Source organism: Sarcophilus harrisii, chromosome 3 (genome assembly GCF_902635505.1).
Source record: "Sarcophilus harrisii chromosome 3, mSarHar1.11, whole genome shotgun sequence".
Taxonomy (NCBI): Eukaryota; Metazoa; Chordata; class Mammalia; order Dasyuromorphia; family Dasyuridae; genus Sarcophilus; species Sarcophilus harrisii.
The window spans coordinates 166012259-166028651 of record NC_045428.1 but is presented as its reverse complement, the minus strand read 5'-3'; the positions used below and the strand labels follow the sequence as shown (position 1 = coordinate 166028651).

Sequence of the window (16393 nt, the reverse complement as noted above, 5' to 3'; positions counted from 1 at the left end):
TGGATTTATTATTAATTGTATTAAATTATATGGCATATGTAATATAACACATGATATTATATATTGCATATATAATATAACACACATAATATAACACATTATATTACATATATTATATAATATAATTAATATATAATACAATACTATATATATATATATATATATATAAAACATTATATCATCATTGAACCTGTTTACACTTCAGTTTGAACTGCCTCTCAAGAAAACAGTAATTGCAATTCTTGCTTACATTTACATTGTATTTTGACAAAGTGTTTTTTTTCACAGTGTCTCTGTGAGATACACAGACCTCATGTTTACAGATGGGAAATTTGTCTAAGACAGGTGGAGTGATTTGCCAATATTTACTGTTCACTATATAAAGTGCCCTTTTGTTGCCAAAAGTGGATGACTCCCAAACTTCAAGAAATAGCTTCTTTTTTCCTAGTATTTAGGGCTTTGGGGAATAAATCCATGTTCATCCCATCTATATTAATTTTATATTTATATTCATGATTTCATATTTATATTTTTTTGAGAGGCACCATGACTTTGTGAGTTGAATGAGGGACTGAGAATGGAGGACTTGGGTTTGAGATCTGCCTTAGAATTGAACACCTGGTTAGGGTGATGGTGGTTAAATCATTTCATTTCTGTCATTCACTGTGTCCATCAATAAAACAGGGATGTATCTATCTCACAGGCTAAATGAAAAAACTCTAAAATTTATTACAAATCTTAAAAGTGCTTCATTTTATAGAAGCAAACTGTTATACTGAATGAAGATCAGATCCAAATCATCTTTCAAAGAACTCTCTTCTATATCCATTCCCAAATCTCTTTAATTTACTTTCTCCTTTAGACATTTATTCCTTGGAACCCTCTACATCTTGATCTATTCTCTGTTTCCCACACTTTTGCTCTCTTATAGACTTAGAGCTTGGAGGATACTCTGAAACTTTCTACTTCAAACTCATTTTCAAGGATGAGGAAATGGACACCAGAGAAGTGCCCAAGATCACACAAATGACAAGTAGGAGAGCCAGAATTTGAACCCAGGCTCTTTCAATTTAGAGTCCTTTCCAGTCACCTATATTGTGTGTACACTATATTGGTTTTCTATCTTGAGAAGACATCTCCAGTTGCCCTGCTGCTTCATAGACCCACACAGCTTCCTACCTGTAGGGATACAGGATTTGCCATCATCTCCCAGGATGTAGCCACTGGCGCAGCTACATACCACAGTGCTCTTTTCTTCTTTGCAGAACTGGTCACACTCTCCATTATCCAAGCTGCAGAGTGTTAGTTTTGCTGCCCAACAGAGAAGTGTGTTAGACTTGATGGAAGTATCAGTATGGCCCAAACTCAATTTACTTTAGTACCTTCAGGAAACCATTAATTTTTCCAGAAGGGGCAGCCAAAGCAGCAGGCTGCCATGTTGTGCCCCTGTGTCCATTAATTTTGAAAACTCTACCATTCCAGAAGTTTTAATCAGACAGAAATTCCTCCCTTCCCCCACCTCCACCTCCTCCATCATCATCATCACCATCATCATCATCATCATCATCATCATCATTCTGGTGTGCTGATTGAAAGATCCAAAAGATTAGAAATTTAGAACTGGAAGAGACGGGGAGATGAGCTCTAACAGCCCCTTCTTTTTGTAAGCGGGGAAACTAAAATCCAGAAAGTGACTTTCCCAAGGATGCATAGTTGATAAGTAAGCAGAAACCAGACTCAAACACACATCTTCTGACTCCAAGAGTAATGTCCTTTCCAGTGCCCCATGGGAATCCTTCCCCAGATTTACTTAGTAACCTTCTACAATATTTTTGTGCTTATTTTATGCCTTTTGATATTTTATTCTGGTTTTGCTTGCATGTATGCTTTGAGGACTTATATTTAACACTGGAAGCAGTCTATCTATTAACTGGGAAGGAGGCTGCATTATTGGGGCAATATTTTATGCTCCATAAAGACATTGACCACAAAAGTAAGAGTGAATACAATATGTTTATGGAACCCCATAAATCTATCTTGTAGATATTTTCTTATATGTATATCGTTTCCCTCACAGAATGTAAGCTTCTTTAGGGCAGGAACTATTTAACTTTTGACTTGGTATAACCAGTGCCTAGTACCTACAAGGTACTTAATAAATGATTGTTGATTGATTGACAATTCCATTGTCTAAAAGTCCTTCCAAAGTTAGACTATGTCTAAAGGACAAGTGATTTGTATACTTAAGAAGATATATTTAATGCACATACAACCATGCCCCAAATTTCTTATTTTATTTAATTAGGGACATTATAGATATTTTAAAAGTATAGTTGTCCCTTCCACATTGTGGGATTTAGGGATATGTTGTTCTTTTCCCTGCATCTGGAAAATCAGTTTAAAAATTTTGGCCTTTCCTTCATACCAGAGAGGTCTGAATTATTATGGCATTAAATGTAAAATATGTTGATATGATATGATATTATATATTATGAATTTATGAATTACTAAAATTTTCTGTATCATTTGCTGGCCTTTGCATGTTGTCTGTGGCTTCTGTAAAACTTACATCAAATTTCCATTTCATTTCTGATGGTGACCCATAAGAGTCCATATCCAAAGTATCATGAGAAAAATTATGATGTGAAAGAGATACCTGTAATCTGTTTCTATTTTTTTTTAGCAATAGAAACAAATACTAAAATACCTTTTGGATGAAAATGTTTTTGTTTATTGATACATTAGCCTTCCCTCCAAGTTCCTACTTCTCTCTTCTTTTCCCTTCTCTCTGTAAGTCTTCCTCCCCTCCCCACTCCTACAATCCATTAGTATAGATAAGTATTCAATGTAATGTGTAAATCTGAAAGGCACAGCATTTAAGAACTTATGTGTCCATCTTTTCTTCATCCCTTTTCTCCACTGCTTATTCCTTAGTTAATATGTTAAGGTACTATGATAAATAGGACTTACAAAATTCACAGTTTTTGCCTTCGTATCCTTCCATACATATGCAGGTGTATTCTCCAAGGCCATCTTTACAGTTCCCTTGATTCTGACAAGGGTTGTTTTCACACTGGTCACCATCTGCAAAGAAAAGTCTTGGAAACCAACGTTTGCAAAGGTTTTCCATCATCCCTAATGGAAACTCCTTGACTTTGCCGACAATATCACTTCCAGACAAACCCAATGACCTTGCTAACTGTGCCCAACAAAGTTCCATCAGCTACTCTCTTACCTTGTCATAGCTATACGTTCTCTCTGTACTTATGATACTCCACATTTGGATGTGGGATTGATGATTCAGGATACCTAACCTGAACTGAATCTTTCCAAAGGGAAGTTTTGGTTGGAAACACAACCCAAAGGCAGAGCTATTCAGAAGTAGGAAAACAATTTGACTTTGTGAAGGGAAGAAAGGAAGTAAAAAATATTTATTAAGCATCTACTATTTGCTATGGATTGTGCTAAGTACTTTATAACCCTCATCTCATTTGATCCTTACAATAACCCTAGGAGTTGGTGCTATTATTACTCCCATTTTTCAGTTGAGGAAATTGAGGCAGAAAGTAATTTATCCAGGGTTACACAGCTCATAAATGTCTGAGATGGGATTTGAACTCAAGTTTTCCTGATTCCATGCCTAGCATTTTATCCACTGTTTTAGTTTGGCTTAAGGGAGTATCGACACCATTGTATTTTGATAATGAGTCTCTAGGATTCCTTGCAAATGACATTCTATTTTCCAAAAAAATCACAAATTATAAGAGCTAAGAAAGATCTTTGAGATCATCCACCCATGACCTCGTTTTATCAGTTAAGGAACTGAGGCCCAGAGAGAGGAACTGAGTTGCCTAAGACCCAATAATGAGTTAATGGAAGTGTTGGGTAGAATTAAAAACAATAACCTAGACTTCGGGGCAAAAGGCTTTGAGTCTAGGATTGGCCATGCCTTTCATTTGCAGTATATCTTAAAAAGTGACTTAAAATGCAAGTTCCTTGAGGACAGGAAGTAATTTTTTTTTCACCTTTGTATCTATAGTGCCTTAGACAGTAGGGGCTTGATAAATGTTTGTTGATTGGCTGATGGCAAGCACAGCAGGACAGACTGTGTCCTAGGTCACCAACATGGTGGTGTTGTAGAACATAATTCCTTCCCTTTTCTGAAGTTGTTACCCTATTTCACATATTTGTATGTGTGTTTGTATACACACACACACACAAACACACAATTATATACACATAGCCAAGCAAACTCCAAGGATGGACATGACTGAAACAACACATATATATATATATATATATATATATATATATATATATATATACACCCACAGAGACAGCTAAATGGCTCAGTGGAGAGAGTCAGGAAGATCTGAGTTCAAATCTAGCCTCAGATACTCACTAGTTGTGTGGTTCTGGGCAAGTCACTTAACCCTGTTTCCCTCAATTTCTTCATCTGTAAAATGAGTTGGAGAAGGAAATGGCAAACCACTACACTATCTTTGCCAGGAACACTCTATAGACAGACAATATTAGCATGCTATGGTCCATAGGTTCACAAAGAGTTAGTAATGGTTGAACAGCAAATATACATATATGAACACACATACATATATTATGTTCAGATATTTCAGTTTCATCTAATTCTTTGTAACCCCATTTGGGGCTCTATCCCCTTTGCCATCTAGTTGCCCATATGCTTAACACTACATTAAGACTTTATTCTGATTCTGATTCTAAATTCTGATATCCAATCAATAGTCAATATTTTTTTTTTACTTGCAGTTCAAGGTAGATTCACAAGGAGATATCACTTCTTTTATGTTTCTTTTATTCAGGGGAAAAATAAAGGAAGTGCTTATCTGCTTGGCTACACTAACAGGACCCAGAAAGATATGAGAGTAAAACTATCCTCCTTAACAGGAACAACACGAATTCATAGGACTAAAAGTATTCTGCTTTAAGGAGACATGGATAATATATGGTTTAAACAATTAAAGCAGGACACAGGTAATATATAGTACAATCCATTAAAGAAAGATTAAAGATATATAGAATCCCCAAAGTCTTAGTATAGTCTTTTCAATAGTTTAAATAACTTTTTAAAACTGCATTAAAACTTTTAGGATGGTCTATATAGTACAGATGATTAACTATAGTTAAGAAATATCTGTTTAATAGGATACTGAGTAACAGGCATTCTTCACAGATAAACATTGTTTTTCTTTTCTATCAAACTAAGGCTAAGCAGTAATTGCTTAAAACCAAGATGGAGTTACTTTTCTTTCAAATTAAATTCCATTCCTATATATGCATCTATCTTACTTGTAAAGATAAGATTTAAATGTAACTCACCTCTATATTTGTTCCAGAATTCCATCTGATGAGGAAAAATAGATTTAACAGATTAGAAAAATAGAAAAGCACAGACCATCATATGTTTTCACACAATTAAAGAAAGATAATCTAATTGGAGGACTAAGACAAACTGAAAGTGATATTTTGTTTCCTACTTTCCATACGTTGACCTTCCCAAATGATAGTGAGTGAATAAAAAATGAAAAATCATTCTACTTTTATGAAAGTGAGACAATGTCACAACCACTGACATAATAATTAAAAAAATATTTTTAATCTTTCTTGAAAATCAACAAGTTATAAAAAAAATTGTATTATAACTTCTCTGAGGTTTCTTGTTCAGTACTCATCCAATGACTTGAAGAGGCATTTAATATATGTATGATGAATGTGAAATGAATTTATATCTCAATAATACTAGTCTATCAGTTGACAAGAAAAGAATACAATTGTAAACGTGTAGTATTTTTTTCTACATCTTATGATCTAGTCCAATCCTCTCATTTCACAGATGAGAAAACTGAGGAAGTAATTTGTCCAAGGTTACTCATACAGTTGGTAAAGGACAGAGCTGGGACTAAGGATCAGTTTTGTGGATTTCAAATCCACTGTTCTTTCCACTGTACTTTTGATATCAAGTAAAGAAGTTAGGTGGTAAAATAGAGAGTAAGGACTTATGTCAAAAAGATTCATCTTCCTAAATTCAAATTGATCCATAGACACAAGTTGTGTGACGCTGGACAAGGCACTCAATCCTGTTTGCTACAGTTTTTTCATCTGAGAACCTGAGAAGGAAATAGCAAACCATGCCAACCATGCCAGTGTCTTTGCTAAGAAATGTTCAGAGTTGGACACAACTGTAAGTAACTGAACAAGAACAACAACAAAAAAATGTAGCTGAACATGACGAAGGGGCCAAACAAACCTCTCCCACAAATATAGTGTACTGAAAATCTCTTAGATGGAGCACAAAATTAGTTAATCCTTTAATTAATTTAGTTAGTTTCATTAATTCTTACTGTTTTTTCTTGGTTTTCAAAGACTTCTCTGGCTTCTTCAAAAGAACAGGTTTCTTCAAGACATTCTCTCTCGAGATTTCCTTTCTTTAGTTCTTCAAATAGTGTATTAGCCCTCCGGGTCCTCTTCAGGACATGGTTAGCCTTTTCTTGATTTAGGAAAACTGTAAGATAATTAGCAAAACACAGTTAGTGATATAAAATCCATTTTGGTATAAAATCAGTCAAAATCTTCTCCTGAGACCTCAATTGTACATTATTCAAAGCAGAGAGACATGGTGCCCTTTCCTCAGCCTTTGGAAAGTTGGTAAAGGTTAAGGTTGTAGAGGGAGTCTATGTAGAGATGACCTGAAGGTACAAAATATAGATCTGGAGGTCAACTGGGAGGACACAAAGTAGGTCAGATTCAGGCTAAAAAAATCCCTCTTTGGGAATAATCCTAATGGGGCAAAATATGAGTGTATAAAACTGAATTTCATGCTTTTCTCTATGACTATCTAAGATCCTGGTTTCAGACTCCTGTGTTGGAGAATTGAACTGAGATCAGACAGTTAGTAAGCATTTATTAAGCACCTACTATGTACCAGGCACAGTGCTAAGTGCTAGGGTTAATAATAATATTTAGGACTGATGTAGTGTTTACTATGTGCCAGGTACTGTGCTAAGCACTGCACAAATAGTCTTTCATTCAATTGTCATAACAACTCTGTGAGATACCTACTCTTATCCTCATTTTATAATTGAGAAAACTGAGGCAAATAGATATTTAAAAGATTTGTCCAGGGTAACACAGCTAATAATTATCTAAGGGAAGATTTAGTCTTAGGTTTTCCTGATTATCCAGTGTGTCACCTATTGTCTATTTGAAGATACAAACAACAACAACAAATGATGGTCTCTGGCTTTGAGGATCTCATAATCTAACGGTTAATATTTATTGTTGTTGAAAAGTCATTCGACTGTGTCTGATTTTGTGACCCCCATGGACTATAGTACACTGATACTGTCCATGGGATTTTCTTGGCAAAGATATGGTAATAGCTTTCCATTTCCTTTTGCAGTGGATTAAGGCAAGTAGGTTAAGTGTCTTGCTCAGAGTCACATAGACAGTAAGTGTCTGAGGCTGAATTTGAGCTCAGACCTTCCTGACTCAAGGCCCAGAACTCTATTCACTTAGTTACCTTGTAGTTCATAATGATTAAAATACAATAAATACAAAATGGGACTCTGTTACTTTCAGAACAATTTTTAAAGACTGACTTGTGTACAACAGTTTCACTTAAGGTTATTTCTTAAGATCAAATCAAATGTTCCTATAGTATTAACACTTTGCTCTGACCCAGGGATTAATAATGAATGATATGATATGGCTAGATATCCTTCCTTTCTTGAAATCCTTTCCTCCTTTGGCTTTCATGTAATGATGCTTCAATTCACTTACTATTTCTGAGTATCAGTTATCTCATCTGTAATGTGAGGAAATTCAATGATATGATTGTTAAGATTCTTTCTTCTAGGCTTCCTCTTTCTGAGTTCCCTGGTTGCTCCTTTTCTGACTCAGCTTATTATCTCTTCCTTCTTTTAATATCTCCTAAATGTGGTCATTCCACTCAGCTTATCCTTGACCTTCTAGGCTTTTCTCTCTGATCTGTTTCCTTTAGGAACCCCATCCAGTTTTATGATTTCTTGTATTGCCTCTATGAGAATGATTCCTTTTTTTTTTTTTTTTGATGGTGATGGTGATAATTTACTTTATTTTTTTATATATATTTTTTATTTAATAGCCTTTTATTTACAGGTTATATGTATGGGTAACTTTACAGCATTGACAATTGCCAAACCTCTTGTTCCAATTTTTCCCCTCTTACCCCCCACTCCTCCCCCAGATGACAGAATGACCGGTAGATGTTAAATATATTAAAATATAAATTAGATACACAATAAGTATTCATGACCAAACCGTTATTTTGCTGTACAAATAGAATCAGACTCTGAAATATTGTACAATTAGCTTGTGAAGGAAATCAAAAATGCATGTGGGCAAAAATATAGGGATTGGGAATTCAATGTAATGGTTCTTAGTCATCTCCCAGAGTTCTTTCACTGGGTGTAGCTGGTTCAGTTCATTACTGCACCATTGGAAATGATTTGGTTGATCTATGAGAATGATTCCTAAAGAGAAATGTTTACCCTCTCACTTCACATTCAGTTCCATGTTTGAATTATCTTCAGGACATCTCTACTTGGATTCCCTCCATAACCTTAAAATTATTCAAGTTAAAAACTGAATTTATCTTCCCATCTGAATTGACTGTTACATTTTGGCCAATTAACATTCTTTAAGACCCTGAGGTTTAAAAATATAGTTTATATACTATGCAAAATGTAATTCTTTTTTTATAATATCACCTAGATTCAATCTTTCCTGTCTCTTCTCACTGTGGCTATCCTTCTCTAAATCTTTATTACCTCATGCTTGAATTATCTATAGATTATTGCATTTTGTTTCACAAATTTTTAAATTTTATTATTCCACAAATTATTTTTATTTGTTTTGTTTGCTGTCTCTTTAAATTATTTTATTTTCAATAAGTGGTTTTATTTATGTTTGCTAGCTCTATAAATTTTCATTTTTCTTATTCAATAATTTTTTTATTTATTCTGTTTGCTATTTCCATAAATTATTTTATTTTTTGTTCCATAAATTATTTGTTGTTTTAAAATGATTCTAGATAGTATTTATAGGTATGTGTTAATCTCATGTTTGTTTTATTCTTTACTTTTGTTGTTTTTAAAAATTTTTTAATTGTGTTTTATTTCTTATCAAATAGACATCATAAAACTTTGGTATGAATCATTATACAATAATAATACTTGCAAATCTGTTTATTTTAAATATTTTTCAATAAATATTTTACTTTTTTTCAAATGATATTTAAAAATCAGAGATTTTAAAATTAAATTAAAAATAAGAAATTCTTCCTTTCTTCATCTCATTGAATTTATCCTTATCTAAATCCTTATCATCGCATGCTACAATAGCATGTTTTCTTCTCCCATACTCTGGTCTTTTGTGACTCCAAATTTTCTTTTTCTACTACCATTTTATTGGATTCAGATCAGTGATTTGACTGATATGGGAGAACTCCTGGTATGAAAACTCTCTCCACTGATGTAGATTAATTAATGTAGATTAATTTGTATTCTTGGATAGTTCCCAGGGTCCCTGGCTTAAGTAATTTGCCCATGATTAATATATATCCGATGCAGGGCATAAACCCAGATCTTTGGGTTTGCCTTGCAGGATTGCCTTCTAAGCTACCTTTCTAGCTACTACTCTATACTGCTTTTTAATTTTCCTAAATACCTATTCTTTAATGTCTTTTACAAAAAAACTGAACAAGCAGTTTTATTTGTCTATAGAATCTAGTTACTCAATTTAGAATTCAAGGTTCTCCACAATTCATTCACAGTTTACCTTTCTAGCATTAAACTGCTAGTTCACTAATGTATATTATCTACCTCAGTGATTGGCTACTCCAACCATGTTCATTACCAACTCTGTTCATTTTTAGCTCTGCTATTGCTCATGTTTTTGCATCTATGTTGGAAACTTTCTTGTCTCCCTCCACTTACAGTATTAATACAAAACTTTTTAGTAAGTAAAGCACTTTCCTCACAATGACCTTGTGAGGTATGTAGCAAAAGGAATATTACCTGACAGATTTTCCACATGAGAAAACTGAAGTAAAGTGATGAAAGAAAGAGAGGAAAGTGATTTGTCTGAAGTCATTTATCTAGGCAATGGCAAAGTTGGAACAAAAATAGTGTTATTTCCCAATGACTGCCTCTGACCAACCTTTCTACCAAGTGACAGAGAGAGAAACCTTCCCTTGTAACAAATAATCACAGTTAAAAGAAATTCTATCTTATACCTTTAAAACATTTTGGAATGATGTTCCATAAGTTACTTGCATATGTCTTTAGACTCATCAACACCACTCTGAGGTATATATTTCAAAAGATCAAAAAAGAAAAAAGAAAAAGAAAGGACTCATATGTACAAAAGTCTTTCTTGTACTTCTTTTTATAGTAACAAAAAATTGTAAACTAAAGGAAGGGGTGCCTTTCAAGTGAGGAGTGGCTGAACAAACAATCACGTATGAATGTAATAGAATATTATTGTGCATAAGAAAGGAAAGATGATATAAGAAACTTGGGGAGATGGTTATAAATTTAAGCAGAATGAAATCAACAGAAACAGAAGTTTTACTTTAACAATAGCATTGTATGGGGCAGCTAGGTGGGGACACATAACACTTCCTAGCTGTTTGACCCTGGGAAAGTCACTTAACCCCAATTGCCTCAGCATAAAACAAACAAACAAAAAACAATAGCATTGTAAAAATGGCATATTTTGAAAGACTTAAAAATTCTATCACCTCAATGCTGTACAATGGTACCCACCTCCTGACAGAGAGCTGATGGATTCAATGTGTGGAATATTGTTGTTTAGTTGGGAATTTTAGCAAAAACACCAGAGTAGCTTGCCATTTCCTTCTTCAGCTTACAGATGAGGAAATGGAGGCAAATAGAGTTAAGTAACTTGCTCAAGGCCAAACAGATTGTGAGAATCTGAGATCAGATTTTAACTTAGATTTTCCTCACTTCAGACCAGCACTCTTTCAGTGTCATTTTCCTTTGTGCTATTGTGGTAATTGGGTAATTTTTTTTTCTGATTCTGCTTACCTCACTCTGTAAGTTCATACAAGTCTTTCCTCAAGTTTCTCTAAATTCTCCATATTAGTCATTTCTAAAGACACAACAATATTCCAAAAAAAATTCACATATTGCAATTTGTCTAGTCATTTGTAAACAATGGGCATTCACTTGCTTTTCCAATTCTTTACTATTGCAAAAATTGTTCCTATAAATATTTGGCATATGTGGAACCTTTTCTCTGAGGTTTGAATCAATGGTTGAGCAATGGTATCATTGGGCTAACATGTAGGTTTCAGAAACTTTCTTTAGTTTAATTCAAAATTGTGAAGTACAGATCATCTGGCTCCAAATCTAGTTCTGTTTTCCCACTGCCCAAATTCATTATCTTAACATGCAAGTATCTATATAATATGACTTCACTTTACCTCATCCAACTTTATCTTCCATTATATTTCATAACATATGTTTTCCATTACAAATAAACTAGCCTCTTCGTACCCAAAATATACCATTCTCATTCACATTTTCATGTGAATTTCAAACACGAGTCTTGACCTTTGGATTCCTTTCCACTAAATTAAATTCTTCCCCCACTTTTAGGACAATTATTTTAGAACTGGAATAGACTTTAGAATGTTATCTAGTCCAGTTCTCTCTTCTTACAGATAAAGAAACTGAGGCTCATAAAGTTTAAGTAATTTGCCCAATATCACAAATTGGGCAAATTTGTCCATATCCTGGACCTATTTTTCAAGATCAATGTCTATTCTTTTTTCTTCACAAAGATTCTCTGATTACTTTAACTTCAATTTATTCCATGCTGATTTTTCCTCTTCTAACTTTGTATGACACAATAAATACTTATTAAATGGAACTGAATTATCAGGCAGGAGGAGATGTCCATGACATGTCATGCAGATGGTGATGCCTACATAAAATGGGAAGCAACGTTATCCACAGCCATATCCAGGCTGAGGGCTGCTAACTAGTGTAGTGAATAGAATATTGGCCAGAATTCAAGAAGATTTAAAATCAAATCTAGCCTCAGATACTTGTTTTGAGTCAAAATAATAACCTTCTAGGGCATTCCTTTTTTTTTTTTAATTCAGTTCAATTCAATTGAATTAATCTTGTTTCCTGAAATATTATTGTTCAATAAAAAATGATAAACAAACTGATTTTAGAAAGGCCTGGAAAGATTTACATGAACTGACATTGAATAAAATAAGCAGAACCAGGAATACATTATATACAATAACAGCAAGAATGTGTGATGATCAACTATGAAAGACTTGCTTCTTTTCAGTGGTTCAGTGATCTAAAGCAATCCCAATAGTCTTTGGACAGAAAACATCATCTGCATCCAGAAAAAGAACTATGGAGATTGAAAGTAAAGCAACACATGCTATGTTCACTTATTTTTCTGTTTTTTCCCTTTTTGTCCTGCTTTTTTTCTCCCAACATAATTTATAAAACAATGTGTATTAAAATAAATGATTTTTTTTAAAAGCTTGATTCCTGAGCACCTATTATGTGCTCAGTGCTATGCTAACTTTGTTCAGGATCACATATATATGATACATTGCCTGCCCTCAGGAAGCTTACCATTTTATTGGGGAAACCAGACTGATATTCTTGAAATTGTTAGATAACTATGCTAAATAATTTATAATAAAATGTGTATTTAAATATAGTCAAGCACTAAAATACATTACGGACAGTAAGGGCTATGCATGGTGATAATAGCTCAAATCTGTAGAGCATTTATTCACCAAAGTACAATGCTTATTTTAACAAATGAGGAAACTGAAATTTGTCTAGTTAGTGTCTGATGTGGGAGCTGAATTCTTGTAGTATGACTTTATTACCTAAAGTTATCTTTATCTAAGGTTATGAAGATTAGAGTTCAATATTGAATTAGAATCACTTGTGTAGTATTAGACAAATTACTTAAACTTTATGGGTTTCAGTTTCCTTATCTGTAAGAAGAGAGAACTGGACTAGATGACATTCTGAAATCTATTCCAATTTTAAATCAGTTGTCCTAAAAGTGGGGATAGAATTTGATTTGGTTGAAAAGGGAGGACAATCCAAGTGGCAAGATTCTTGTCTGAAATTCACAAGAAAATGTGAATGAAAATGGTATATTTGGATGCAATGAGACCAATTTGGTTAGAATGGAAAACATATGTTATGAAATATAATGAAAGATAAGGTTGAATGAGGTAAAGTGAAGTTATATTATAGATCTACTTGAATGCTAGGATAATGAATTTGGAATTTATCTAAGAGATAGTAGGGAGCCAGGTAGCTTCTTGGGCAGAGTAAATAACATGAAAAAAAATGATGTTTCAGGAAGATGTACCTGGGGTTGTGTGCAGGAAGGAATGTGAATTATTTGTTAATTGAAAGTGTATTGGCATAGACTTTAACTACACTGCTTTTATCCCCTGGTATTTACCAACAGTGCATGGTTGAATTGTATAGTAGAAAGAACAGTTGTAATTAGAACATGGAGTTTAAGTCCCATGTTCACTGTTTATTAGTTGTATGACTCAGGATAAGTCACTTAAACTCTCTTGAGTCTCGATTTCCTTATTTGTGAAATGTTAGCAGCCCCATCCACTTCACAGGGTTGTTGTAAGATGATTGGTTTATAAGTATTTTGTGAAAAGTAAAGAATTCTTTCCATTTTTATTTCATTTTTTTCTTCTCTAAAGTGTTCTTTACAGCCTATTATGTGGGTTGCTGGCACCCCAGTCACTATTTTTATCACATCCTATCTAACACATGGATTAATGCCCACTTTGCCAACTCTGTTGCGTCATTGTTGTTACTATTATTAGGTTCTCATTCTTATATTTTTGGTTCCCTTTTGCATGGGACATTTTGTCAATCAGTTCTATTTATTCTCTGCTTATCTTTTTTTTTGATGTTATCTTTAATTCATTTATTCTGTGTAGCAAATAATGTTTCCTGGAGAATAAACTCTCCATGAAGATTTTTAGTTTTCAAATTTGTGCCTGCTTAGGATAGAGCTTTCTGTGAAAAATATATCCTTAACAAGTTCTCTGCTCATCTTTTACCTTTTCATTCATTTTGCTGGAAACAAAAACAACTCCCTTATGTTTTCAGCTCAGATATATAGTGCCCCTTTCACCCTAGTTTCTTGCATTTGTCTGGATTTTCTCCTTCCATGAGTTCTTCTCTTCTGCTAGTCTTTTTCCTAGGAAGTGAGCTCCCTATTGAACTCAGAGCAACTTCTCTTATTTTAGCATCAAAGATTTAAACAGAAAGGAAACATAGAGATCAATCCCTTCATTTCACAGATGAGGAAACCAAGGCACAGAGAGGCTACTTGACTTGTCAGGTAGTATCAGAGCTGATGCTCCTGACCCCCAAATAGTCATCGTCCTACCTTACCATGCTGCCTTGTCTAATCTGGACCCTGATTGAGTCAGCCTTCTTCCTGTTGTTTGCCACTTCTCTAGTGGTTACCCTCCATCTGTCATTCTCCATTCCCCCCCCTCCCCCTTCTGTTTCTCATCAAAATCTTGGCAGAGACAGGAAAGACTTTTTCTCAATTCCTGGTAGTCAAAGCAGGGTTATTATTCTCAGATGCCACTCAGAAAGAGGATAATAGAGTAATAAATTCAGAACTGAAAGGAAACTTTAAAGACCCTCTGGTTCAAATCCTATATTTTTTATACATGAGTAAACTGAGGTCCAGAAAGAATTCACTTGACCAAAGTCAGTAGCGGAGCCGGGATTCAGGTTCTGGACCCAGCACTATTCCCACTGTTATTCCCCTAGAGAAGCAGCTGAACTGCTTCGGATCAGAAAAGGGGCTGAAACATAGAGTAGGAAGCTCCCAAGCTGCCCAGATGACACCCGCTGCCCCATCCGCCTCCTCTGGGGAGAGGTCCATCCTCATCTCAAGATGAAGTCACCTGGGAGCAAAAACAGAAATGTCAAAGAGCAGGGTCCTACCGGGTTCCCCGAGGTGCAGGAGGCCTGCCAGAGAGGTGCCAAGGAGGAGGAGGTACAACTGGCTTGCCATAGTCTTTGGCCGAGAAAAGAATAGTGCTGCTCTGCCTCTTGTGCTGCGGGCTGGCTGGGGCAAGGTTCAGCTCACACTGGGCTTCCCTGGCTCGCTCTGTTGTCCTTCTATTTATCATCACAAGTCGGATGAGGCGTCTGATTGGTGGATGGGGCTTCCTGGTGAGGTCAGGCAGGCAGGGCCAGATGAAAAGGGTGGAGGAAGACGCCGGCCCTTGCTGGTTTCCTCATCTCTTAGATGGAGCAGAGAAAGGTTGTACGAGGTGGTCTAAAGTTCTTCCAGCTATAAATCCATGACTCTGCTATCCTACCCCTGCCTGGATCCTGATGACAAGGGAAAAGCAATTCAGAGGCATAGAAAACTCAATTAACATTTATTAAATGTCTCTTAAGTCTATTAATTGCTAGACATCCAGGATATGAAATATGAATCACGTCCTGCCTTCAAGGAGCTTAATTCTATTGGAGAAACAACATGGTTAAGCATCTATACCATACAGGTACCTGTGTATGGATGCGTCCATGTACATAAATGCCATAGTTTTTCCTTTGGCTTGGGGCATCTGGTGGGCGAGCAGATAAAGTACTGGACCTGAAGTCTGGAAGACTCATCTCCCTCAGTTCAGATTCAGCCCTGAACTGAAGTCATTTAACTCTGTTTAACTCAGTTTTCCTCAAGAGCAAAATGAGCTGGAGAAGGAAATGGCAAACCATTCCAGTATCTTTGCCAAGAAAACTCCAAATGGAGTCACAGTCAAACAGGACCACAAAATGATTAAACATCCTGTTGGCTTGGCTGCTATTTGAGGAGCCAAAAAGACATTATATATATACAGATATGTGTGCATATGCTTATGTATATTTATTGGAAAGGATCCAGGATTTCATTGCTAATGGGAACTTAATGAAGAAACTATACATTGCATGTATGTGCACCTGTACGTACATGTACACGATATGCACAAGACATATATGTATATATATAAAGTTTGTAGACATATATGTGTGTGTGTATATATATATATATACCTCCACTTCAAGCATCACTTCATATTTATTTTGTATATATATATATATAGAGAGAGAGAGTAAATATATTGTATATATAGTAAATATCTCTATATATACATAGTAAATACAAAAGTTAATTTTGAAGTGGGAAGGAGACATTACCATCTGCAATGTATATTATTGAGACTTAGAAGACTTACAAAATAAAAGTAAAAGTAAAACATGAT

General features: G+C 34.8%; 1 protein-coding gene across 1 annotated transcript in view; it reads right to left on the bottom strand.

Annotated features, from left to right (window-relative positions):
• Positions 1-15287, bottom strand: part of F10 (coagulation factor X) — a 30058-nt gene extending 14771 nt beyond the window's left edge. Inside the window, exons 1-5 of the mRNA XM_003765712.4 lie at positions 15087-15287; positions 6378-6538; positions 5356-5380; positions 2971-3084; positions 1180-1311 (exon numbers count right to left, since the gene is read on the bottom strand). Coding sequence (XP_003765760.1) covers positions 1180-1311; positions 2971-3084; positions 5356-5380; positions 6378-6538; positions 15087-15156 — 502 coding nt within the window. The 5' untranslated portion in view covers positions 15157-15287. The remainder of the gene's footprint in view (positions 1-1179; positions 1312-2970; positions 3085-5355; positions 5381-6377; positions 6539-15086) is intronic.
• Positions 15288-16393: the final 1106 nt, after the last annotated feature.